The following is a 23,043-nucleotide window of genomic DNA, read 5'->3' on the forward strand; positions in this document are numbered from 1 at the left end:
AACATGCTCATGCTCAACTTGAGCACATCATGATCAAGCATGTCAAGGCTATCTTGAATGTGCTTAGCCGTGGAAACCGAGCTATTGAACTACGCTTAAATAAATAAATAGATTATCTTTGCCACAAACCGTCGCGAGCAAACGAGCTCAGGAGTTACCTGTCAAATCTGCTTCAGGCTTCCGAACACCCGCATTGTCTCACGATAAACAAACCACGAGCCCTATGCACGATTATACTTGAAAGAATTCTATTGTTTCCATCAATCAGACCATACATATCAACCCCAAAATTACATTGCGATAAAACCAGGACAGATCCACACTTTTGTTATAAACCCGTAAAAAAATCAAGTAAACAACGTAAAACAAATACAAAAGCCCAGAAATTTAATTAATATTCAAAAGCACCGTCGCATGACATTTCCCATGACTTAATGAATGAGATGAATGAATGAATGTAAAATGGGCGTTCACAATGATGGTCCAGCGGCAATGACCTCCTTCGAGCAACCGTCCTTGTATTTTTCAAAGTTCTCGGCAAACAACCTTCCAAGCTTCGCGACCTCCGCAGCAAAATCGGCAGGACCGTCGGCCCAGCTCTTGGCCGGGTTCAGGATCTGGGACGGCACATTCGGGCATGTCTTGGGCACGCTGAGACCGAAAACGTCAAATTTCTCGAACTCCAACTTTGCGAGTTCGCCGGAGTGGATGGCGTCGAGGATCGCGCGGGTGTACTTTAGCGGGCAACGAGAGCCACCCTTGGCGGCGGACTTGCCGGTCCAGCCGGTGTTGAGAAGCCAAGCTCGAGCCTTGTGCTTGGTCATTTTGTCGGACAACATCTGAGCGTAGCGCATTGGGTGGAGGACAAGGAAGGGCTGTCCGAAACAAGCGGAGAAAGTCGCGAGGGGCTCAGTGACGCCGTCCTCGGTGCCTGCCATCTTGGAGGTATATCCGGAAATGAAGTGGTACATGACCTGCTCGTTGGATAGCATCGAGATCGGAGGAAGGACACCACGGGCGTCGCAGGTTAATAGAACAATGTTGGTCGGGTGGTTATCGGACAAGCATGGAATCTTCGCATTTGGGATGTATTCAATCGGGTACGCGCACCGGGTGTTCTCCGTCAGTGTAGCATCGGAGTAGTCAACCTCTCTAGTGATGGGATCGAAGACAACGTTCTCCAGAACGGAACCGAAGCGGATGGCGTTGAAAATGTCAGGCTCCTTATCGATGGAGAGGTCGAGGCACTTGGCATAGCAGCCACCTTCAACATTGAACACGCCATGGTCAGACCAGCAGTGCTCGTCGTCGCCGATCAGCTTGCGAGCGGGGTCGGCAGATAACGTTGTCTTGCCTGTACCAGAGAGACCGAAGAAGAGAGTGACGTCGCCATTCTTGCCCTCGTTGGCCGAGGAGTGAAGAGTGAGAACGTTGTACTTGACGGGCATGAGATAGAACATGACAGTCAAGATACCTTTCTTCATCTCACCAGCGTACTCGGTACCGAGAATAACCATTTCGTGGTCCTGGAAGTTTATGTCAACAGACGTGCTGGACGTCATGCCAGATGTGTATCTGTTAGCGGGGAAGGCGCCGCCGTTGTATATGGTGAAGTCGGGCTTGCCGAAGGACTTGAGCTCTTCGGCGGTAGGTCGAATGAGCATATTTCTCATGAAGAGAGCGTGGTAGGCGCGGGCACAGACGACACGGACCTTGATTCTGTACTTTGGGTCCCAGCCGGCGAAAGCGTCGATGACGTAGAGACGTGACCGGGTGTTGAGGTAGTCGATCGCACGCTCGCGGTTGATTCTCCAGACCTCAACAGGGAGTTTCGTATTGACAGGACCCCACCAGACATCCTTGGTCGAGGTCGGCTCGTCGACAAGACGTTTGTCCTTAGGCGAACGGCCGGTCTTTGTGCCAGAGGAAGCAACAAGTGCACCAGCGGAGGAGATGGCAGAGCCGGACTCGTAGACTAGAGCATCTTCGTAGAGGGATGCGATGGAGGGGTTGTGCTGGATGGTGAGCTTGTTGTAGTCAATGTGAGCCTGAAGTTGGTTAGTATTGATGCTGAGCAAAAATGTAGACAAGGAACAGGCGGCAGGCATACTACTTGCAAAAGTTGATTTTCGAGCTGGGTCGGATGGCTTGGCAGAACGCCGTTCGGGTAAAGATTGGTCTTGTTGACGCTGGCCATGGTGGAGGAGTCCTGTTCAGGGGTGAGGAGAGATGGATATAATGAACAAAGAAGCAGCCGAAGGCACCGCGGGTGGCTTTTATAACAGTAACTAGTCGGACAGGGAACATTGCGGGACGTGGGAGGAGTAGAGAGTTGCGGAGACCGCGTGGTCGCGGATCGATGAGCGTTGTGCGAAAACGAAAACGTGAGCGCATCGACGCCCCGGAGCCTCATCAGTTACAATACCCCGACACCGCTCGCATGCACTTATACACACCTCGCCCGTCAAAAGACGTACACTCAACTTACCGGACCTCGATCACACTTGTTCAGGGTTTGTAAATTTTTCCGCAATTTTTCTGTAATTTTTCTATGACTTCACACGGAGATGGACATTGTAGAGTGGCATCCGTCGGAAGCGTGTTGGGTGGCCGCCGAAAGGAGCGAGATGGCCCGAGTCCGACAAAGCAGGGCCACGCCGGGTAAGTGTGGGGTTTACGCCCAGAGCGACAGCGGCGATAAACGAAAATGTCCCGGAACCATCCCAGCATCGCAGACAACTCAGTCTATTAAGAACTGCATTTCATTGCACTTGCAAACACTCTGTTCTGCGATCTCGAACCTCGTCGATAGGATCATTTGCGTCTGGGGAATGGGCAAAGACCGGACGCACGTGAGCATGAGCCAACGAGCGAGCCCTAACCCTGGCGCCCGAAACTTGTGACACCGTAATAGCAACCCCGCAGTCACCTGTTTGACGCGCTAAAACAAAAACGCGCCCGCATCTTCAAACCTCTCATACCAAGCGACGCATCCTTTTTCATCGTCGAGATGGAGCTTTCATTTTTATTGCAACTGTTTTTCCCATTCCACTGCTTTCTTCCACAGTTCTTCTGCTCGGGCTTATTTCGGTTTCTGTCTGGTGTGCTGCAAAGTGACGCCGCACTTTTGCGCCACTGCCCTAGCTCCAAAGCAGCCTGCGTCATATTGAGGCTTGTGTGCAAACCTATTTTCTGTCCGACTTCTTCCGACCACAACGCTCCGGATCTTTTTCGTGGCGATCGCCTGCCCTGCACATGATCAGATCGCCCACTTGTTACTGCACAACAACAAGCCGACAACTTCGCTTCGATGACATTCACGATGATTTCCCCGGTATTGGGCAGGCCCTGGCATGGCCACGCGTGAACAACGGGTTCTTCTAATTGACATGCATGGGCGAACGGCTCTTCAGCTTCGTAAGGATCCGGCTCGTCCCGAATTCGCTGGCGAGCCGAGTTTTGATTCCGCATCTGGCAATCTGCCCGAAGGCGAGAACAGATTTTTGCCAGCGCTTGTCCTTTGGTGCCATCGCCGTATACTCTAAAAGGAGAATTTGTATCGTTGTCTGTATGGCATACTTGCTAAGCTATCGGAAAGCCCTGATGGTTGTTTACGACGTGTACCGCCACAAATATGGTGGCTGAACTAGCCCCCATGCGGCTAGTGCATGCGCGCTAGTGCCAATGCCAAGAGCGACATCGCTGTCACAATGACCTCGGTAAGCCGGCTGCCCGTGGCCAAGACAGGAAGGAGCGTGGTACAGTTAGTTAATCGGCGGGCCGATTGTCGTTATCGATGCCGCCGACTTCTTCCGATCCGTTCCCTGCTTGAATGACGCTCCCCTTTCCGAAGGGACGAGTGGACTGCGGCTGCTGTACGTCTACGAAGAGGCTGACATATATTTTGTTGTGCGGCACTTCACACACTACCGGAACATAATGGGGCATTAGTGACCTAGTTTCAAATAACAGACACAATAAATCCTTCGATTCCTAATACTTCCAGTTCCGAAGCATTAATTATGTACTACTTTTATCGCCGTCAAAAATAACTTGCAATCCGCGACTTGGACTCTTGGTGCCATTATGACAACTCCCGTTTCATTGGCATTAATACTCACAGTCTCACATAATTGGCTCAAGCCAACACTAAACCAGCGTCACATGGATCTAGTTGTAATAACGTGAAACAATTCATACCGACTCAACATTTGTCTTGTCATAACTAGGCAGCTGTACAATTTACAATACAGCATCCCCTCACATTGATCTACGATACTCTCTTCTGGTACTCACACTGGTACTCACAGGAGACTGTCAGTGCTAACTAACAAACCAATCATGACCCTGTCCTATAATACACATACTTTTATCGATACAATTATATTACATCTGCAGCTCCCCGTTTCTCTAACAACCGAAATAAGTCAGTTATGCCTCCCGCCAACGGCTTTTCTGCTGCACGCCCTTTGTAATCGCTTCACGCATGATCCGATTCGTTTCTTCACATATATTTGCCGCAGTATCGTAACACTCGAAAACCTGCCACACTCTTAGCCATGCCCCATTGCTCAGCAGCTAAACATACCTGATCTTCAGTAAATGAGCCCACACTCTCGCTTAACAGTAAACGTTCAATTTTCCCGCCCTTTAATTCATACGCGATTGTGTGTACTGAGGTAATGTCTTTTTCGATTTGCTCGAGTTGCGCTCTTGTTGGGTCCACAACGACGTTGGTCTTTGAACCGTCTGATGTCGCCGTCGTATAGTAAATTATGCTCGTCGCTGAGACGGTCGAACGGAGAGGAACCCCGGCGTCTAAGAGGGCCATATACGTAGCGTTTATACTTGCGGACAGGCTGATTGTGTTCTATATTTGTCAATCACTGATATCTGCGTTTGATCGAATTTTTTTTTGCAAAACCTACCAGTATCTTATTATCGCCGGACTGTACTATTTGCACAACAATCTGAATCAGCGTCCGCGGATGTAACTCAAGTGCGATAACCGGGGCAACAACCCTCCTAATCCGGTCCTGCAAAAACTGTTCGCGAGTAGCTATACCCTCATTAGTTCCATCGCCCGTACCATCGAACGTCGATTCTAGAAATACGCACACGTAACTCCAACGTCAGGGCGGACAACAATCTCAAGCGTCGCGACATCTGGTAATTCGTCCCGTTTATTGACCTCGATTGGTCCAGACACCGACGCGATAATATGGGCTGTGCCGACCTTCCATGATGCTGATCCGTCGACGCGGTAGAGAAATGAAGTTATTGCCGATGCTGGCGACGGTCGTGTTATATCTAGTACTGTCATTTTCTATGTTGTATTGTGCACAAATGCGGTTTTGACCAGGATCGATGGCGATGTCGCTGAAGCCAGTAGTGAAGAATATGCAACGAAAGTTTTCAGCCACGATGGCGCGGCGCGCGGGTGTTGCGAGCCTGCACCACAGCACACGATAGAACCCAACCTTGACAAGACAAAATCTCCGTTCTCGTGCACTTGTTGAGCCTTTAATTGACGCACAGCTGCTCTAGATCTGTGAGAGCCTCCTGTATATTTCTGAGAAGGAAACCGTCGAGTTTTGTGAACATGTCCTCGTGAGTCATTACAGTAATGGAAAAACATCCAATTCTCATCCCGCTACTAGTAAGTCCCGCATTTTCGATTACTCCCGATTATTCACAGTATTTACTAACCTCCATGAAAGAGCGGCGGCGCGGCAGGGACATGCACGGATCTTTGCTTCTTCCCTATCGACACCCTTAAAACACGTTTACAAGCCAAAGGAGGATTCTTCACAAATGGCGGCTGGAAGGGCATGTACCGCGGCGTCGGCAGCGCAATCGTCGGGTCTGCCCCAGGTGGTACGTATGCTGGACTCGTCGCACCAAACGACACAATTGATGGTGGGTCTCGACTGCTAATTCTTGCTAGCGAGTTTGTTTTTCTTGACATATGATAACATGAATCGAACGCTTTTCCCGATTTTCTCGACATATGTCTCTGCACCAGGATTGGCGCACGGATTGACGCACATGACGGCGGCCTCGTTGGGCGAAATAGCGGCTTGCACAATCCGCGTGCCGACAGAGGTCGTCAAGCAGCGCGTTCAGGCGTCCAAATACCATTCGTCGCTCGCAGCTCTCAAATCCGTGCTGTCGAACCACACCGGCGAAGGGGTTTTTCGGGGACTGTATAGAGGGTATTCGACGACTATTTTGCGCGAAATTCCGTTCACGATGATTCAGTTCCCGTTGTACGAGGCATTGAAGCGGTGGACGGCAAGGCGCGCCGGTCGGAAATCCGCGAATGCCGCGGAAGGCGCAGTCTGTGGCAGTATTGCCGGCGGCGCTGCGGCGGCGAGCACAACGCCTCTGGACGTGCTCAAGACGAGAATCATGTTGAGCGAGGAACGGGTGTCAGTCAGGCACCTCGTACGGGAGATCGTCAGGGACGAAGGGTTCCAAGCGTTCTTCAAAGGCGTCGGCCCGCGGACGATGTGGATTAGTGCTGGCGGCGCTGTATTCCTGGGAGTATATGAGGCAGCGAAGAATCTCTTCACCGGGGTCGTTGCTTAGAGTGTATGGTTGCATGGGAATAGAGTGTACAATAGATAGACGAATATGATGCATTTTTTTTTGGTTATGTACGATTTCTAAACGCCCCGTTTCCCGATATATGTCTTACCCTTGACCACCTTCTTCTTTGCAAACTTCATAAGCAAAGCGTTGACTTTCACTTGCTCCTTCTCAATATCATTCAAAAACGGCAAGATCTCTTCTAGTAACCACGAACTCTTCGATGCAAAAAGCCGCTCGAACCGACTTGCAGGATCTACCGGCAACCGCGAGGATGGCAGGTACTTAATGGTCTTGGGAGTCGGCTGCACGTACTGACCTGTTAGCATCGACAGATCGCATGTCAAGTCCAGGACCGGGGGTATCGACAGCTCCCATTTCTCCATGAAATCCTCCAGCTTAATTTCTAGGAACTGATCGTAATTGTTAGTATTTGACACTCGCTATATTGGACGCGTACTCACAGCATGCTCTGACAGCATTTTAATGCCCAACCACTGCGCCAACTGCGCTGTATCCAAACAATACGCTAGACACATTAGATCATATTACATAGATATTGTTAGATCATACGTACGCTCACTTCTACTCGTTGAAAATCGCATTAAAATAGCTTCGATTACTGCAGCTGGCTCATCCTCGTCTTTCCTGACCGCCTCAAACACTTCACTCAACCACAGTGTGCCAAAATCCATCCCTTCTGCCTGTATCGCGGCCATTAAGATAGGCACGATACGCAGGACCAGATCGTGCGATATTCGGTAGACATACCCGTCTATTTCGACGCCCATGGCCGCGATCCACGCAGATTGCAACTCAAATTCAGAAACAGGCACTCGTGCAGTAACATCTAACTTGCTGAGCGCAAGATCCGCGTCCGAACCTGCCGCTTCCTTGAGCTCGGCGCCGTGATAGTATGGCACAAAGGAGAGGTCGATTTGAATCCTTGAGGGTATGCATTCTAGATATCCCCCTGGCAACTTCGTCGCGTATAATGGGTCCAGCGTAACTTCATCTGGAACTGTATCTGTCGTTTCTGATGATGATGATGATGATGATGATGATGATGACGCCGAGGATAGCAGCAGGAGCGTATTGGATTGTGATATCTGTCGGAGCTGGAACGTGCGTGAATACCCGCATAGAAAAGCTGGCGCGTCTGGCCCGGCTGATTTTAGCTGGAGGTGACTGTGGATGCACGTTAGTTGCTTCAGATGAATCAGATATATTGAAACGAAAAGTGCATTACGCGGCTTCTTTGGGCGATTCGAGAAGTTCTACGATGCCTGGCTCCAGCTGGATCAATCGGTAACGCGGGGCAATGCTCGGGTCAATGTGGAGTGGAATGCCGTCGCCCTGTGACATTTGTTTCCACAGTAGCGAGCTGCTGTAATCAACAGCGAAGAAACGATATGATAAAACGACCGTAGGTGAGTTGACAGTCGCGAGTCCTGAAGCGTTCCTTGGTATTGAATTGAATTGACGCGTCTGTCGACGCGACATTAAATATGCGCTTACCCTAAACTTCAATGTCTTTATTCGAGCCCTGAGGAATGTAGGTCTGGCGTATAGTTAACGCGAAGGTAAACAGATGTGTGGCCGTGAAATGTGTCACTGTTAGCACGCGTGGCCGATTGCCGCCAGCTGAAGCGTCGGAAGCTGTGGCTGGTGCCTGAGCCGCGGTTGGCGCTGTGATAACGGGTCTCGACGGGAAGTCTTTCTCACCATCGAGACAGAGACCACTGTTACCAACCAACGTACATTTACACCTTGGCATTCTAGATTCTAGACATTTGGAGTTTCAGCTACGTTTTTATAATCTCATACTTTCATAATGTTAAAGTGGATGCAGTCAGGGTAAGACATATCTTGTAATCATGAAACGCCTTCGATCTGCCTGTAGCAGGCATTGCCACTCCATTTCCATCACGACCTGTGGCCTCGAGATGCCTTTGCACTGGACTTGTAGACTCATGTGCGAGAACTGCGATGCTAATGAATATTTACTAGCCTCTCAGCTGTCGCTGGCACCGCTGAGCCCATTTACGGTCCCGAAGCTATTCACTCTGTTGTCGATGGTCTCAACGGCGCGAATCCATTTTCTGAGGTGAAGAAGGAAGATCTCGAGTGGCGAAATCTTCCATTTACCAATGTCGAGACGCAGACGTTTTACTTGACCACTACCTCTGGCCACATCTGCTTCGTTCAAGTTATTCTCTCCAATGTCGCAGGTCTGCACACCACTTCGCAGTTCACCTGCCGTATCTATCACCCCGATAAGCCAGAGGAGTCTGTCTGGACATCTACCCACTTGAACGACTTTGCTGTTGGCGCTGACAAGACCAATTTTAAGGCCGACAAGCTCTCGATCGTTCTCTCTGAGGACCTGAACACCTATACGATTAAATCGTCCGTCAATGACAAATCTATCGTCGACATTGCCATTGTTCGCGAGGCGCCTGGATTTAAGGTCGGCAAGGACGGCATGACCAGATACGGCACTGACTACGAGAAACCATGGGGTTCCATGCGTCACATCTTTTGGCCGCGCGCCACAGTTAAGGGTAACATCACAGTCAATGGACACCTGCTCGAGGTATCCGGACGCGCGATGTACGTCATGGCGTTGCAGGGCATGAAACCCCACCACGCCGCAGCGCGATGGAACTTTGTCAATTTCCAGGGTCCCACGCTTTCTGGTGTCATGATGGAGTTCACTACTCCGCCCAGTTATGGCTCAAAGATCATCAATGTTGGTGCTATCGCGAGGAACAACGAGCTTTTTGCTGCGACTGTCGAAAATGTTGCCGAACACACTAAGACAAAATCAGACGAGGCTAACGGATGGCCAGAGCCATTGGAGGTCAAGTTTGAGTGGAAGGGCACTTCGCCAGACGAAGCCGCTACTCCTGTCGACGCTCTTCTCGAGGCTCCAATCCCAAACCTGGTCGAGCGTGTGGACGTCATGTCGGAGATCCCTGCTTTCGTCAAGAAAGTCGTTGCTGGTGTCGCGGGCACCAAGCCGTATATCTACCAATACTCCAACCCGGCGTCCATCAAGGTCAAATTCGGCGACAAGGAGTACGCCGAATCCGGCCATTTGTACAGCGAAGCGACGTTCATCTCATAGGTTGCTGGTTTGATATGTATATGCCATTTTGTTGTTTCTAGAAAAATAAAATATAATCTTGCTGGGTCACGGAATCATATAGTGATTATCTAATATTTTTGTTTTCTTCCTTTGTGCGTTTGTGAAGGGAACCAGCCATCTAATAGTTAATATTTGTGTTTTAATAAGAAGTGACGTGTACTTTGGTTTATGATATGTGCCATATATAATTGTTAGTGAGGTTTGCGTTCCATTGTTTTCGTAATTAGTTGGAGAATTGTTCCTAGCTTGTTTTCATCGTAATATAATATCATATTGATAGCATACTGATAAAATTGGTCTTTGCCGATCATAATCTCCTATTTTGGCGGCGTTCGGTAACTCACATATTACTGTGAGGAATATATGATGGCTCGAAAATGTGTGGAGAATGATAACATCAATGAACTCACAGACATCTGTCGCATTTCTGCATTATTCGTTGACCGGAGCTACAGAGAAGTATTTGGCAATGAAAACAAAGACAGTCCTTGGCGGGTTCTGATAATCACGATCGTTAAATGGCTTACAAGCACAATTATTGGGTGCCCTACTAGATTTTGGGATTGTCATGGGATTAGAAGTGGTAAATTAATGTATCATGGCAACGTGACGAGCATGGCGGAAGTAACTGCACATGATCGGTTTATGAACGAAGCATCGGTTCTAATATTTTGACGCTTCTATGATGAATTTGCAGTTATTAGTTGCATACGTTCATACTCGTCATCTTGCCTATACTAAGCGGTACAACGCACACAACCCAACATCAACACTACGAGTCGCACCATGCATCGGGCTAGACTTCATTTACCAACGTCAATTTCATAAATCTGTCTCTTAGATGAGTCAGTACACTATTCAATGCATATACGCCAAATTAGGTACAAATAGTAAACAATTCCGAGGTAACCACCAAACTTAGATTTATGCCATCCGTAACTTTGCAAATATGGCAGTCACAAATGTAAATGAGCATACAAACGTATATTACAATGTAAATTAGGTATATCAATATTCGAACCCGTACATAATAAAAAAGCACGTCAGGTATGGACGTTCTAATCCTCTAGCTCCACCTTTGTGTCGGTCTCTGCAATCTTGTCAACATCCATGGCATCGCTCGACGGCGTCGACTTTACATTGGCAACCGTGTCAGAAGCCGTGTCAACAATCCTGCCGTTCTTTTTCCTCTCGGCCCGCAATTCATCCTCGGTGTCCTTTAGCCGAGTCTTTAGCCGGCCGATCCGCGTTTGCAACTTCTTTATATAATCAATCGCCAGCTCAACTGTATTCGCTTTTGAGCATTGCTGCGGTAGCTCGTTCTTCTCCCCTTCGTCGTCAGAAATAGGTAAGTTAATATTATCAATCAGAAGTTGATTCAGCTCCGCCAAGGCGTTATTGATCCGATTCCGCCGACCTTGTTCGGCAATCTTGTGAGATGTCCGCTTTGAAGTCAAATTTATGCTCAACTGCTCAGGGTAGGACAGTCCGAGCTGAGAATGCTTACCCTCAACAATATTCTGGTAATTTGACTTTGATGCCAACAATGCCGACGCAGCTTCCAGTCCATCAGGCAACAAGGGCTTAAGATTTGGTGAAATCCTCGGTTTGATCGTAGGCGACATAGAGACACTGCCAGATCGCGAACGGACAGGCTTTATCGCACGTGGGAGCGCCTTGGCGGAATTGTCTTCGATGCCTACGGATGCTGACCGGACTAGCCCACGAGGCACAGGACGCAAAGCGGGGCTGCTGTTTGCGCTCGAGCTGCCGACGCTGCCAGACTCAGTTGTCGGTGCAGGTGCGACGGTAGCAATGGCGGAATGTCGTCGGGCAACTTCTTCGATGATGGCATCAGCATCACGAGTTGGCAGGATATCCTCGGTGCTGTTAACACGCTCTTTATTAAGGTTCATCAGACTAGCGGGAGTAACTGGCGCCAGACGTCGCTGAGTCAGCGGAGACGACGTCTCTTGTCGAACTGCACTTGTATTCTTAAATGGCGGTATTGGAGGCGGAGCCATACTGGACTCAGGTAGCGTGAGTAAAGGTTCAGGCGATATGCTCTCCGAAGAAGAAACATCTCCCATGGTATTTGATTGCGAAAACGCTGCAGTCGCACGCCGTTTACTGGACCGCTGTGCAGAATAATCAGACTTCGTGACCCGAGTAACGGTCTGAGCTGGAGAAGAAGCAGCCGAAGGCGGTGCATATCCACCCGTCCCCCGTCGTCGCACTTTAGTCAGTCCGTTTGCGTTATTATCGCTGCCGGGCGGCGAAGCTGAAGTGTGGAATGGATAAGACTGAGCCTCCAATGCAGGCGACGTGAGAGGACTAAAGTACGATGATGGATATCCGTATTCCTTCTGCATCGACATTGGATTCTCAAGTGGGGTGACGGCAGGTGACAGCAGCGGAGTGAACATCATCTATATCAATCTGTGTTAGTTTCTATCTGATATCAACTTTGTACCGAACAATTACCTCATCACGCATAGAGTATGGGTCAATTAGCCCACTAGGAGATCTAAAAACGTCTGGATTGCTCGCACCTCCCACAAAGTCAAGCGACGAGGGCGTAGGTGGTATTACACCGCTGCTCACTGTACTGTTGCTAGCCGAACTAACACTGCCCGAGGCAACGCGGCTAGACGTCAAATCCTCGTGATGAAGCTGCTTCTGTTGATGCTGACCCTGCTCTTCGTAAATCGATTGGTCGCGATGCTGCACCTGCTGCTGCTGAGGATGTTGATGTTGCTGCTGCGGATGTTGCAACTGATGTTGCTGTTGCGGATTCTGCTGATGCTGAGCGTGTTGCCGGTCAAAGTCTAGAATGTTCCCCGCGGCTTCAATGTCAAAGGCCGAAAGGTCGAGCTGAAGGTCTGAGAAGTCGATGTAAGAACCAAAGTCAGCTGGTGGCTGCTGCTCGCCGCCTGTCTGGTGTGAAGACATGGCTTTAGTAGTCACTCAGTTACTCAACTGGGGAAAGGTGGGAGGGCTGGAAACAATCAGATGATATTGCAAATAATGGTCGACGTCTCCGGGGGAGATAGTTGATGATATGGCGCGAGACAAATGTATGATTATTATTTGCTCTTCCGGCAAAGTGGAGCTGGCGAGCCAATGCGCAGAAATTCATGTGCTTAAGCACACCTGCCAGGGCCATGCAGTCCGTGAGTTGCGAATCACAAGCCACAAGTCACACCAGTTGTCAAGACAACGTTAGCGAGTGTACTTTGTTTGGAATAACCTTCTTCACTGGCACACAAACAAACCTTTAGTGTGTTCAGCTGCAGCGCTGCAGAGCGAGGACACAACTGCTTTCAACAACTACTCTGCCATTCCTTCAACTATCGCTCAGCATCGTTTTGAAGACAACGCCGTATTTATTTTTGTGGAAAGGCATTTTAGCTACTGGCCAAAGGTCATTTTTCGCGTCAGAATTCTACTGTTCTTCTCTCATTGAGACTCTTGAGCTTCCACATATTTGCCGTTGCTAGTTGCTCCAGGTTGTTTTATTGGTGTAGAAGTGACCGCCGCGGAGCTTTTACTGTATTGTGGCTTCTTGTTCCTGACGATCTGTCATGGAAAGGGTATGTGAGGTCTTGCATATTTTGTCGACATCGACTGAATCGAATTATACACATGTCCACAAACAACCGTGCTAATATTTCTAGAAGTTACGCCAACCGCTCCGCGTGCGGCCAGATGAGAACTCAGTCGTCAATCGTCAGGCTAGCAGAGTCCAGCTGAAGCAATCGAGTGTTTTCGGTAATGTTGCGCCCGGGAGCTACCAGAATGAAAAAAATAGTCTCAAAGTCGGCGCCAAGCGTGTCATTCTAGGAGATGTCAGTAATGCAGTCAAATCTACATCAACAGGATTAGGAGGTGGGAAGCTCATTCAGCCTACACAAAAGGCTCATGGACTGGTGTCGAAATCATCGAGAACCACAATTGCACCTTCTCAGCACTATCACTCAAGTAGTAACGCAACTAGCATTGGCCAGAATGCCTCATACATGGACTCTTCCGTGGACAACTCAGTACATGAGTATCATGAAGAAGGATATCGTCATCATGTTGGTGCAGCTGACATTGCGGAAGTTTTCCGTCGTGTACGTCAATCAAAGGAACTGGTAATTGTTGACGCCATGGAGCCCAGGGCAGTCGACACTGCACAACCCACTGACGATGCAGTCCCAGCTCGGGTTTTAGAAGAGGTCGGTCAGGTAGACAGCGACCACGACGTGATGGCAGATGATTCGAGTCTTAGTGCAAAAGATGCCTACAATAACAACACAACGAGCATCGTACATAACCTCGATTCTACAGAATACACGAATGTCAACTCGACTACAAACCCATCAGCACTCTTTCCAGTTATTAATGAAGAGACCCGACGCGAGTTCGACGTGCTGGTATCTCAATTTCGTAAGGAGGAACGTGCTCGCATCTTGTCACCGGATTATGAGGCGGATGAGGATTTGTATGATGTATCTATGGTCACTGAGTACAGCGATGAAATTTTTGAATACATGAGAGAATTAGAGGTATAGGTCTTCTTTATCATCGACTGTGAGCCTTCTAATGTTCTATAGGTCCGGTTCCGACCCAATCCAGCATACATGGATAATCAGACAGAGATTCACTGGTCAATGCGGTGTATCCTTGTGGACTGGCTGGTTCAGGTCCACAACCGCTTTGGACTTCTTCCTGAGACGCTATTCTTGACCATCAATTACATTGATCGATTTTTATCATTAAAGGTTGTTTCTCTGGCCAAACTACAGCTCGTCGGTGCCACCGCCCTCTTTGTCGCTGCGAAGTATGAGGAGATTAATTGCCCGTCAGTGAATGAGATAGTTTTTATGGTCGACCATAGCTACAGTGCTGAAGAAATTTTCAAGGCCGAGCGGTTCATGATAGGTCTGTTAGAATTCAATCTTGGATGGCCAGGTCCTATGAGCTTTCTGCGGCGGACAAGCAAGGCTGATGACTACGACTTGGAGACTCGCACCCTGGCCAAGTACATCCTCGAAATTACGATTATGGACGAAAGGTTTGTTGGCGCCTTACCAAGCTGGCTTGCCGCTGCCGCTCACTGCTTAGCGAGGAAAATGCTTCTTAAAGGCGAATGGACTCTCGCTCATATTAACTACTCTGGATACACTCTGGCACAATTACGCCCGGCAGTGAACGTGCTAATTGAATGCTGCCGAAATCCGAAGGAGCATCACAGAGCTATTTACGAGAAGTACTGCGACAGGAAGTACAAGAAAGCGGCGCTGTTTGTCGCTGAGTGGATTACCAATGTTTCCATTTAGGATTATCTATTGTAATGATTAACGTAATCGACATGTACCAAGGATAATAATTACTGGTTGTGCCTGCATGTTGACAGTGAAAAGAGTATTCTAGTACAAAATTGGTATATAGGCATGGAACTGGGGTGGTAATTATTTCTATATCTTTATTTCTGTGATTAGTTAAGCACTTGGATTTGGACAGAGTTAATATTTTATATAGCCAAGACAATGTGCATTGTTAGATAGCTGGAATATTCATTATGCAACTTTGTCACTCATTAAGTCTTATATCTGTATATTTTGGTGTGCCAGTGTATCTTAGTTTTTCAAGCTATGGATAGTAAATGTGGCCGTTCGCCAACTTATGTATTTCAGTACTTGTGAGATAAAAGCAGACCGAATCAAATATTTGTTTCAGGAAACCTACTTTGAAAGTTGACGTAAAAGGGATTCAATACAGTGTACAAGAGAGTCCCTTATCGTGTTCGTCTTACACATAAACGGGAGAACCGCGATTTATGTTTTGTCACTAGCACTCGATAGGATTAGTGTGCCCTGTCTCGGCCCTTCTCGGCCCTTCCGACGCACTAGGCTCTAACTGGCAGAACCTATCTAGCTATTGACCAATATTTTAGACGCTTTCAAGAACCCCACCAGTTTGTGCGAACAGCAATTGGCTCAGATATTTATATTTCGCGTCGGCAGAGTGGGTTGTTGGGGGCCTTTCTGAATTATTAGACAGTTGTCCGTCCAAGTGAGTGAGTCTGTGACATTGAGGGCATTTTTAGGTCGACACGTCAGCATTACCTGGTCTCTCGGCAATATTGCTGGCGTTGAATTTTTTATCTACCAGTCGCAGACCACAAGATTGAGTAGGCATCTTATCTAAGCTAGTGCACTTACAATATTATGAGACGGAGTAATTGCGACGTTAATTAAGTGCTCCGTATCCGTACGAGCAATCATTATCTTTGACAGGGAGCATACAGAAGTTACACGGCAATTGAAAACGCTACTCGGTTACAATTCGAAGAATATGTCAGATCCAACCGCAGTAATTCCAGGAGATGGCGACTCTCCGGGCATGCGTTCTTCGTCATTAGTGGGTATCACTACTGCTATCGTCGGCAACGTTGTCATCAGTATAGCCCTTAATTTGCAACGCTACGCCCACTTGAAGCTAAAGAAAGAATCAGCTGCAGAAGCGGCGCTATATAACGTTGGACCGTCCGGGGGATACGAAGCGCACAATGACGAGGAGCTTGCCTATGATGCAGACGACGAGACAGCATTCAGAGATTTGGAGCTGGGACCTGATGTGATAAGCCAGGTGCAGGATGCAGAGCACAGGTACCATAATGACACTATTCCACGGTTTGAACAAAGTACCTCCGTGTCTCCTGTTATTCCGGGATCTCCCGTGACATATGACAGCTCTTTGATAACAAATAAATCCAACGAAGGTGATGCACGACTATTCGAAGCCAACAAGCAGGGTCCAATATGGTATTCAAGTAAGAATGCTAAAGGTAAAAAGAATGGTCGACTTCCACGATCAGACACATTGCATTCTACCACGAGCGTGGGAGAAACTACAGAACGGCTCCCAAGGTATATGAAGAGCGGTTATTGGTGGTTAGGAATCGCCCTCATGGCGTATGTTATGCAATTGATTGAATATCTCTGAATTCCTGCTAAGAGACTTAGTACCGGTGAGACTGGAAACTTTCTCGCATATGGATTTGCACCTGCGTCGACAGTTTCTCCATTAGGGGTGGTCGCACTGATTTCAAATTGCATTGTCGCACCTATCTTCTTCCATGAACGCATGCGCTTGCGAGATCTGGTCGGCGTGGTAGTGGCCATAGCAGGAGCTGTGACAGTCGTCTTTGCTTCCAATCCCGAGGAAGAATTTCTTGACCCACAACGAATTCTCAATGCAGTGGCTCAGATGTCATTTGAAATATATGTCTGCGTGACACTGTTTCTCATGGTCGTGCTGAGCGTGCTAAGTAATAAGTATGGTGATAGGCTTATCTTCATTGATATCGCGCTCGTTGCCCTGTTCGGTGGATATACAGCATTGAGTACAAAGGCCGTTTCAAGTTTGCTCTCGTATACACTATATCGCGTGTTTACTTTCCCTATAACATACGTCCTGGTGTTTATACTTATCTTCACGGCAATTATGCAAGTCAAGTACCTGAGTCGTGCATTGCAGCGCTTTGAGTCCACGCAGGTCATTCCGACTCATTTTGTGTTCTTCACGATCTCGGTCATCGTTGGATCGGCGATTTTGTATCAAGATTTCTATGGTGCATCGAGCGCACAGTTGGCGCAATTTTTCTTCGGCTGTGTTTTAACTTTCATTGGTGTTTCCCTTATCACATCAAATCGCAAAAATGAAGACGATATTGGCGGGAAAAGTGCAAGGCATGTCGAAGATTCGGAGGTCAGCGAATTCTTCTCGACTGTTGCATCAGTTAACTTGGATCGCAGTTCTGGCGCGCGAACTCCGACATCATTTTATGAAGAGGATGAGGATGCGCAAGAAATCAACGATGCTAATGCCACAGTCAATGCTCGAACACGAGTGAACGCATTGATTAGGGACGATGATATAGCACAGAGTGGTAGTAACGCCATTCCATCTAGTGAAATTAGTCCGCTATTGTCATTCTTGACACCATCCAAATACGGGTCTAGTCCGGGTACTTCGTCACGCTCGTATGTTCCAGGTCCTGCTGGTATGGGTCTTATTATGGATTCCGTTGTTCGTGACAGAATGAAATCTTGGCAGAATCAGCAGAGGCGTCGGCAGGGAGAAAGTAGTGCTTTAAGTAGTGGACGGAGGAGAATTGCATCGAAGTCCACCACCATCGACTCCCGAAATGCGCCACTCTATCGTGTACAAACTCGTGATGATGAAGAGGGTTGAAAATGTTGAATCGGTGTAGGATTTAAATCCATCGTTTAATTAGACGGTATATAGCATTTATTTGTAAGCGACTGGGTCTATATTGTTATAGAGTTACTGTACAGAAAAAGGTATGGGTCCACCTATTTAGTTGTTACTATGAATTGAATTCCGGAGTGTTAGAAATCAAGTCTGTCGGGCATTGGCCTCATGTGAACCTCGTTTAGTAGCCATGCTTTCTTGTATAGTACGTATAAATCTGCACCTTCCTTCGTCCTTTTGAAGTCTCAGACAATTTGATGAAACAAGTAAACAAAGCCCGTGATCTGAAAGGTTTCATGGCCAAATTCATTGTCTATACATCACATCCCTTCGCCATATTCAATCCCAATCTAAATAAATAGCCGAATGGTGAGTCATTATACAGGTATAAATATGAATCGTAACTCTAAGAATCCGCAGTTTCTTAATCCCGATAGCCGATCATAGTACTAGCTGAATGAATTGGTCTTTCTGCATCAAATTCTCGTTTAGTGACCGCCAGGCGATGCGGTAAGCTTCTCGTACACACAGTAAAGCACGAATGCAGTAGCCCCCACACCGAAGCCGGGGAACATTCCTTTTAGCCGATTGTATCGTGAGAATTGGCCAGTGTATCTCCACGCCTCCCTATAATGCAATTTAGCAAGACAAATCGATCAATTTGACATGTGATTACACTGCTTACCTCTTCTCCCACGGATCCTTAAGTGGCGTAGCCGCCAGACTGTATCGGCTTGGCCTCATTGTGTGTATATTGTGAATTGCGTGGTTTCGGGGGAAATTCGAGCCACGGGTGGTAAAGCTGAATTTAGAGCTCTGAGGACAAAATGGATATTTATCTCTGTGCTGATTGGCTTGTTGACCCCTTCAAGCTTCACCAGAAATGTCACTGAATTTTGACGCGAGTGACAGAAAATGATCGGGGTGACCAAGCTGGCAACCTTCAACCCCTTTAGCTCTGCCAGCCAAATTCGTTACTTGAAGGATCGAGAACAGCTCATCGTCAGGAATCAAATCGTTGGCGATCTGCTATAGACAAGAAGCAGTTTAGTGAATGCTATAAGCGTTTTGAAGTGGTGGAGTGCTACATATTAAGAAATCGTTTGCTGAAATTTTACGGAGGGCACCCGCTCACAGTCAGTTTACAAACCTGGTATTTCACCGATAGTCCGAAGAAGCAGTTTGGTCGAATCCTGACCGACGAGTCGATACGTACAGCAGTAGTACAATACTTTACGTCTCAATTCAACGATGGTTCCGGCGCCGCCATCGTCAATGTCCATGCCCCTACAGGGTGGGGGAATGCTTCCGCGATACAATAATATCTTTCCGGGTTTGAGCACAGCCGCGCATACTACCCAAATGGGTGGATTTGCACAGGGAATAGCACCTCCTCCATTAACTGGTGCTTCAGGTGCCCACCAGGCTACTCCCTCTTTACAGCAGCAACAGCAGCAGCATGTTCAGAATGCTGTGCAGACACCGCAGTTACAGCATCAGCAGGCACATGGATTACAACCTGCTTTACAACCGGCGATGACGTCGCCTCAAGTACAGAGTGCAATGGGGGCTTCATTAATACGAGAAGTATGGCAGACGAATTTCGAGCAAGAAATGCATGTCCTTAGAGAACTAGTAGAGCGTTATAACTATATATCACTTGTATGCAATGCTATCACCGTGGGCTGGATATCAGGTTAACAAAACTACTAGGAAACAGAATTTCCGGGAATTGTAGCCAGACCGATTGGTTCATTTAAGACCACAACAGATTATCATTACCAAACGTTAAGGTGCAATGTCGATCTGTTACACGCCATTCAGCTGGGCATTACATTTGCCGACGAGCATGGAAATCATCCTGAAGGCCTTCCGAGTACTTGGCAATTTAATTTCAAATTCAACTTAAGTGAAGAAATGTACTCTTCGGATTCTATTGATATATTGACGAAGTCGGGTGTCGACTTCAAGAAGCATGAAGAGTACGGAATTGATGCCTCGACGTTCGCGGAATTGTTCATAAGTAGCGGCCTAGTTTTAGAGGACGGCGTAAAGTGGATAAGTTATCACAGGTAAGCGTTGATTTACGTTTATATCTTAACCTAATTATTAACTCGGCATAGTGGCTATGACTTTGGATATCTGATATCCATGATGATGAACACGTCTCTACCAGAGGAAGAGGAGGGATTCCTTAATCTGGTAAAGCTTTTCTTTCCTTCACTTTACGACGTGAAGTATATCATGCGGTCTGCAACAACAAAGAATTTGAAAGGCGGACTGCAGGAACTTGCGGATGATTTGAGAGTAGCTAGAGTTGGACCCGCCCATCATGCTGGCAGCGAAGCGTTGCTAACAAACTCATGCTTTTTCGAATTACAAAAATACGTTCAAGATACTCCGGAAGAGTCTTATCAGTATGTGTGGCTAGTAACATTTAGTAACATTTAGTTTAGCATCCAAGAATTCTAACGTTATCCGCATAGGGGCATGATATGGGGACTCGTTTCATAATTATTCTGCTTTTAAGTTTGGCACTTTGATGATGTATTTTAGCGCATATTTGCTGTGTCGGAAAAGGCGTTAGTTTCTACTGTATGATATTGAGTCTGTAAAATAAATTGCGAGCATGATGTATTGCTAAGAGCGATAGTGGCTATGTACAGTATTAGATTTACATATTTATCATATCTTCCGTCTTTTCTGTAAATTTCCCTCATCGTCCGCGTCGAAGTTGAATACCCTAACTTCTCCATCCATTCTTCTCGCAAGAGGCAGGTCAGGTCGTCGAGACTTCATCGGATCCTTTCTAGCCAGCTTTTGTCGTTGTTGGTTCGTTAGTCGGCTTTCGTCGCGATGTTTACCCGACATCATGTCTGGTGTGACAGCTGCTGCAGTTAGATCGATATCTGCAGTTATATTGTCATCCACATGGCGGATTTTGGGGGCTTTTTCAACGACAATCTTGGCACCCTTCACTGACAGTTCTCGAGAAAATAAAACGTGAATATCACCTGTAGATGTCGTGGCAAGGATCTGGTCAAGCTTTGGGTGCCACTGGGCCCTCACTACGGACGATGGCTTCGATGCATCTAGAGTTAGCTTCGTTATGGTGCTAAGGTCTGACTTGTCAATTATATGCAGTTGCCCGACAAGTGACTCAGGCGTCGACGACGTGCCGGTTATGATATATCTTCCATTGGGACTAAATGCTATATTCGTCTCCTGAACGGTGTTCTGCAGGCCGGACCGACTCAGCAATGGTTTCTTAAAGTTTCGAATATCCCATAATTTAATGGTTCCGTCTCCGCCTCTCGTCAATAGCGTAATGTTATCACTTCCATACACGACCCCTGATGTCCATGACTCCTTTTCATGCGCATCCTGAATGGACGCAACCGGTCGATTATACGGCCCGCTACTGCTCCAATAAGCGATGCCACCGTCCGTTGTTGCTCCAGCGATATATTTTCCATCAGGAGCCCAAGCTATCGAAGATATTCTTGTCTTACCACCCTTGGCTGTCCGTGATTTGACGACAATAATGTTCCGCTGAGTGCGTTTAATGTTTGCATCCCATATGCGAATTGTAGAGTCTAATGACGATGTAGCGAACAAATCGTCGTCAGTAGGGTGCCATGCCCCAGCTGTTAACTCCGCTACATGACCATCTGTATTGTTCATGTCTCGTAAATACATATCTCCACGAACATATTCTGATCTGGTATTGCAGCTGTCAGCACTTTGCAAAAATATTGACTAAGAGAATCTGTACATACTCTTCGACGCCGTCGCGTGTGAACAGCTTAGCTTGGCTCGACGACGGAATAACCAAAATCCATTCACCATTCCTTGAATACTGTAATTCGTGAATAGGATGTGATTCTACTGGTTCCACTACCCTAAACGGATGCAACGACGCGAGATTCATGCCATTGAAGTCCCAGAGGTCCATATTATAGTCGTATGAACCGCTAGCCACCCGTACTCCAGCTGGATCCACATCCAACGCAGATACAGTCTAGTACAGTTAGTTTAGCACAAGACAGAGACAAAAACCGGATAAGCTCACTTTATTGTGCTCTTTGAGTATTATCTCATGAGAGATCGGCAGCTCTTCCAGCTCATCGTAATCGCTGCCATCGTCATCATCACTAGCGAGGCCGGCATTCTTACTAGCATTTTGAGATAACAGGTCTGTATACTCGTGTCTTTTGCATTTCTCGTATTGTCCTTCAAAGTCGTATGTCACTGTCTGTTTGCCGAACCCAGATGGGAGAAATTGTCGTAGTTCGTCTTCACTGTCGCTCTGCACAATTGATTCGACTTAGCCCTGATCCACCTACGTTAGGTCTAGATATGTAAATATTATTCCTACCATGTCAAATTTCCAAATGCTTTAATCGGGGCCTGTTAGTTTTCCGGTATGACAAGGACTTTTTGGACGAAATATAAACTGGAAGGCACTGTCCAGTGGGTTCATCAGGTGACTCGTGATTTATTGTGCAATGAGCTTTAAATTAGGGGGGGTTCATCGAACAGATTCACTGACAAAAGAGTACCCCAACCAAAGATACTGAATACTCAGGTTCAATGTGGTTGAGTTGAGGGCATAGGGGGTTTCAACGAATTGGTTCACTGAATGTCAAACCCTAGCTTACCTTACTAAACCCTTGGATTCGTAGCTGAAGTTGAGCTCCCAATTGAACTTGGGTTAGGGCTACAAATCCTACTCAGAACCAACTTTGAACTTTTAGTGACGACCATGTCGAGTTGCAATAGGGTCATGTCCTGAGGCCGGGTAGAGCCGGGTAATAAACGAAGCTTAAGGTATTACTTGGGCTAGGGTAAGTCATAAAGTTCGGCACTTGAACCATTCGTTGAATGCCCCTATTAACATGATATACTGCTCACAGAAAAAAGTGTGCTTGGATCACAGGAAGGTCGCAATTGGTTCTTACGAAACCCTCGAGTCAGCCAATTTCCCATTAGCGACAGTAATACCCTTGTCATAAGAAATAGTCGTATCAGAAGGT

At 47.4% G+C, this 23,043-nt stretch overlaps 11 protein-coding genes across 11 annotated transcripts; 5 read left to right on the plus strand and 6 right to left on the minus strand.

Annotated features, from left to right (window-relative positions):
* Positions 1 to 470: 470 nt before the first annotated feature.
* V1508DRAFT_353270 (ATP-utilizing phosphoenolpyruvate carboxykinase) lies at positions 471 to 2,197 on the minus strand (the record flags this gene model as incomplete). Its single annotated transcript, XM_066936877.1, has 2 exons — positions 471 to 2,048; positions 2,111 to 2,197. The coding sequence occupies 2 exons, from the start codon at positions 2,195 to 2,197 to the stop codon at positions 471 to 473; spliced, it is 1,665 nt and encodes a 554-aa protein (XP_066796384.1).
* Positions 2,198 to 3,942: 1,745 nt separating this feature from the next.
* On the minus strand, positions 3,943 to 5,501 carry V1508DRAFT_415587 (ribosomal protein S5 domain 2-type protein). Its single transcript, XM_066940086.1, has 4 exons — positions 5,119 to 5,501; positions 4,929 to 5,059; positions 4,589 to 4,870; positions 3,943 to 4,542 (listed from the first exon to the last, which is right to left on the minus strand). The coding sequence occupies exons 1-4, from the start codon at positions 5,321 to 5,323 to the stop codon at positions 4,432 to 4,434; spliced, it is 729 nt and encodes a 242-aa protein (XP_066796385.1). The 5' UTR covers positions 5,324 to 5,501; the 3' UTR covers positions 3,943 to 4,431.
* Positions 5,465 to 6,656, plus strand: V1508DRAFT_415589 (mitochondrial carrier). Its single transcript, XM_066940087.1, has 3 exons — positions 5,465 to 5,659; positions 5,721 to 5,877; positions 5,948 to 6,656. The coding sequence occupies exons 1-3, from the start codon at positions 5,627 to 5,629 to the stop codon at positions 6,589 to 6,591; spliced, it is 834 nt and encodes a 277-aa protein (XP_066796386.1). The 5' UTR covers positions 5,465 to 5,626; the 3' UTR covers positions 6,592 to 6,656.
* Positions 6,657 to 6,668: 12 nt separating this feature from the next.
* V1508DRAFT_432000 (sister chromatid cohesion protein Dcc1) lies at positions 6,669 to 7,956 on the minus strand (the record flags this gene model as incomplete). The annotated part of the gene is made up of 4 exons (XM_066941942.1): positions 6,669 to 7,004; positions 7,056 to 7,120; positions 7,169 to 7,779; positions 7,841 to 7,956. 4 exons carry the CDS (start codon positions 7,954 to 7,956, stop codon positions 6,669 to 6,671), a joined length of 1,128 nt encoding a protein of 375 aa, XP_066796387.1.
* A 318-nt stretch (positions 7,957 to 8,274) lies between these two features.
* Positions 8,275 to 10,024, plus strand: V1508DRAFT_415594 (oxidative stress survival, Svf1-like protein). Its single transcript, XM_066940088.1, has 2 exons — positions 8,275 to 8,448; positions 8,602 to 10,024. The coding sequence occupies exons 1-2, from the start codon at positions 8,426 to 8,428 to the stop codon at positions 9,719 to 9,721; spliced, it is 1,143 nt and encodes a 380-aa protein (XP_066796388.1). The 5' UTR covers positions 8,275 to 8,425; the 3' UTR covers positions 9,722 to 10,024.
* A 448-nt stretch (positions 10,025 to 10,472) lies between these two features.
* Positions 10,473 to 12,898, minus strand: V1508DRAFT_384927 (uncharacterized protein). The gene is made up of 2 exons (XM_066937782.1): positions 12,227 to 12,898; positions 10,473 to 12,171 (listed from the first exon to the last, which is right to left on the minus strand). Exons 1-2 carry the CDS (start codon positions 12,692 to 12,694, stop codon positions 10,801 to 10,803), a joined length of 1,839 nt encoding a protein of 612 aa, XP_066796389.1. The 5' UTR covers positions 12,695 to 12,898; the 3' UTR covers positions 10,473 to 10,800.
* A 67-nt stretch (positions 12,899 to 12,965) lies between these two features.
* On the plus strand, positions 12,966 to 15,467 carry V1508DRAFT_384930 (cyclin-like protein). Its single transcript, XM_066937783.1, has 3 exons — positions 12,966 to 13,335; positions 13,420 to 14,292; positions 14,341 to 15,467. Exons 1-3 carry the CDS (start codon positions 13,327 to 13,329, stop codon positions 15,064 to 15,066), a joined length of 1,608 nt encoding a protein of 535 aa, XP_066796390.1. The 5' UTR covers positions 12,966 to 13,326; the 3' UTR covers positions 15,067 to 15,467.
* Positions 15,468 to 15,614: 147 nt separating this feature from the next.
* On the plus strand, positions 15,615 to 18,208 carry V1508DRAFT_369154 (magnesium transporter NIPA-domain-containing protein). The gene is made up of 2 exons (XM_066937433.1): positions 15,615 to 16,704; positions 16,756 to 18,208. Exons 1-2 carry the CDS (start codon positions 16,085 to 16,087, stop codon positions 17,984 to 17,986), a joined length of 1,851 nt encoding a protein of 616 aa, XP_066796391.1. The 5' UTR covers positions 15,615 to 16,084; the 3' UTR covers positions 17,987 to 18,208.
* V1508DRAFT_384935 (NADH-ubiquinone oxidoreductase B12 subunit family-domain-containing protein) lies at positions 18,042 to 18,804 on the minus strand. The gene is made up of 2 exons (XM_066937784.1): positions 18,693 to 18,804; positions 18,042 to 18,634 (listed from the first exon to the last, which is right to left on the minus strand). The coding sequence occupies exons 1-2, from the start codon at positions 18,749 to 18,751 to the stop codon at positions 18,496 to 18,498; spliced, it is 198 nt and encodes a 65-aa protein (XP_066796392.1). The 5' UTR covers positions 18,752 to 18,804; the 3' UTR covers positions 18,042 to 18,495.
* Positions 18,805 to 18,963: 159 nt separating this feature from the next.
* Positions 18,964 to 20,674, plus strand: V1508DRAFT_415604 (ribonuclease H-like domain-containing protein). The gene is made up of 3 exons (XM_066940089.1): positions 18,964 to 19,669; positions 19,721 to 20,079; positions 20,131 to 20,674. The coding sequence occupies exons 1-3, from the start codon at positions 19,259 to 19,261 to the stop codon at positions 20,456 to 20,458; spliced, it is 1,098 nt and encodes a 365-aa protein (XP_066796393.1). The 5' UTR covers positions 18,964 to 19,258; the 3' UTR covers positions 20,459 to 20,674.
* V1508DRAFT_415605 (WD40-repeat-containing domain protein) lies at positions 20,626 to 22,608 on the minus strand. The gene is made up of 4 exons (XM_066940090.1): positions 22,386 to 22,608; positions 22,080 to 22,316; positions 21,787 to 22,028; positions 20,626 to 21,728 (listed from the first exon to the last, which is right to left on the minus strand). The coding sequence occupies exons 1-4, from the start codon at positions 22,386 to 22,388 to the stop codon at positions 20,693 to 20,695; spliced, it is 1,518 nt and encodes a 505-aa protein (XP_066796394.1). The 5' UTR covers positions 22,389 to 22,608; the 3' UTR covers positions 20,626 to 20,692.
* Positions 22,609 to 23,043: the final 435 nt, after the last annotated feature.

The sequence above is a fragment of the Lipomyces doorenjongii genome (genome assembly GCF_038497915.1).
Source record: "Lipomyces doorenjongii strain NRRL Y-27504 unplaced genomic scaffold V1508scaffold_18, whole genome shotgun sequence".
Lineage (NCBI taxonomy): Eukaryota > Fungi > Ascomycota > Lipomycetes > Lipomycetales > Lipomycetaceae > Lipomyces > Lipomyces doorenjongii.

Bases quoted from the DNA above. Each gene is read 5' to 3' on its own strand.
- V1508DRAFT_415587 (XM_066940086.1), bottom strand. From the start codon at position 5,323: ATGACAGTACTAGATATAACACGACCGTCGCCAGCATCGGCAATAACT. The intron at 5,060-5,118 runs GTGCGTATTTCT...ATGAGGGTATAG, and splicing joins CCCTGACGTTGGAGTTACGT to CTACTCGCGAACAGTTTTTG. The intron at 4,871-4,928 runs GTAGGTTTTGCA...TGACAAATATAG, and splicing joins CCGGCGATAATAAGATACTG to AACACAATCAGCCTGTCCGC.
- V1508DRAFT_415589 (XM_066940087.1), top strand. From the start codon at position 5,627: ATGGAAAAACATCCAATTCTCATCCCGCTACTA. The intron at 5,660-5,720 runs GTAAGTCCCGCA...CCTCCATGAAAG, and splicing joins CAATTCTCATCCCGCTACTA to AGCGGCGGCGCGGCAGGGAC. The intron at 5,878-5,947 runs GTACGTATGCTG...AATTCTTGCTAG, and splicing joins CGTCGGGTCTGCCCCAGGTG to CGAGTTTGTTTTTCTTGACA.
- V1508DRAFT_415594 (XM_066940088.1), top strand. From the start codon at position 8,426: ATGTTAAAGTGGATGCAGTCAGG. The intron at 8,449-8,601 runs GTAAGACATATC...AATATTTACTAG, and splicing joins TTAAAGTGGATGCAGTCAGG to CCTCTCAGCTGTCGCTGGCA.
- V1508DRAFT_384927 (XM_066937782.1), bottom strand. From the start codon at position 12,694: ATGTCTTCACACCAGACAGGCGGCGAGCAGCAGCCACCAGCTGACTTT. The intron at 12,172-12,226 runs GTAATTGTTCGG...AGATTGATATAG, and splicing joins CATACTCTATGCGTGATGAG to ATGATGTTCACTCCGCTGCT.
- V1508DRAFT_384930 (XM_066937783.1), top strand. The intron at 14,293-14,340 runs GTATAGGTCTTC...AATGTTCTATAG, and splicing joins AATACATGAGAGAATTAGAG to GTCCGGTTCCGACCCAATCC.
- V1508DRAFT_369154 (XM_066937433.1), top strand. From the start codon at position 16,085: ATGTCAGATCCAACCGCAGTAATTCCAGGAGATGGCGACTCTCCGGGC. The intron at 16,705-16,755 runs GTATGTTATGCA...TAAGAGACTTAG, and splicing joins TTAGGAATCGCCCTCATGGC to TACCGGTGAGACTGGAAACT.
- V1508DRAFT_384935 (XM_066937784.1), bottom strand. From the start codon at position 18,751: ATGAGGCCAAGCCGATACAGTCTGGCGGCTACGCCACTTAAGGATCCG. The intron at 18,635-18,692 runs GTAAGCAGTGTA...ATTGCATTATAG, and splicing joins AAGGATCCGTGGGAGAAGAG to GGAGGCGTGGAGATACACTG.
- V1508DRAFT_415604 (XM_066940089.1), top strand. From the start codon at position 19,259: ATGGTTCCGGCGCCGCCATCGTCAATGTCCATGCCCCTACAGGGTGGG. The intron at 19,670-19,720 runs GTATGCAATGCT...CAAAACTACTAG, and splicing joins GTTATAACTATATATCACTT to GAAACAGAATTTCCGGGAAT. The intron at 20,080-20,130 runs GTAAGCGTTGAT...AACTCGGCATAG, and splicing joins AAGTGGATAAGTTATCACAG to TGGCTATGACTTTGGATATC.
- V1508DRAFT_415605 (XM_066940090.1), bottom strand. The intron at 22,029-22,079 runs GTGAGCTTATCC...TAACTGTACTAG, and splicing joins TACTCAAAGAGCACAATAAA to ACTGTATCTGCGTTGGATGT. The intron at 21,729-21,786 runs GTATGTACAGAT...CTGCAATACCAG, and splicing joins ACACGCGACGGCGTCGAAGA to ATCAGAATATGTTCGTGGAG.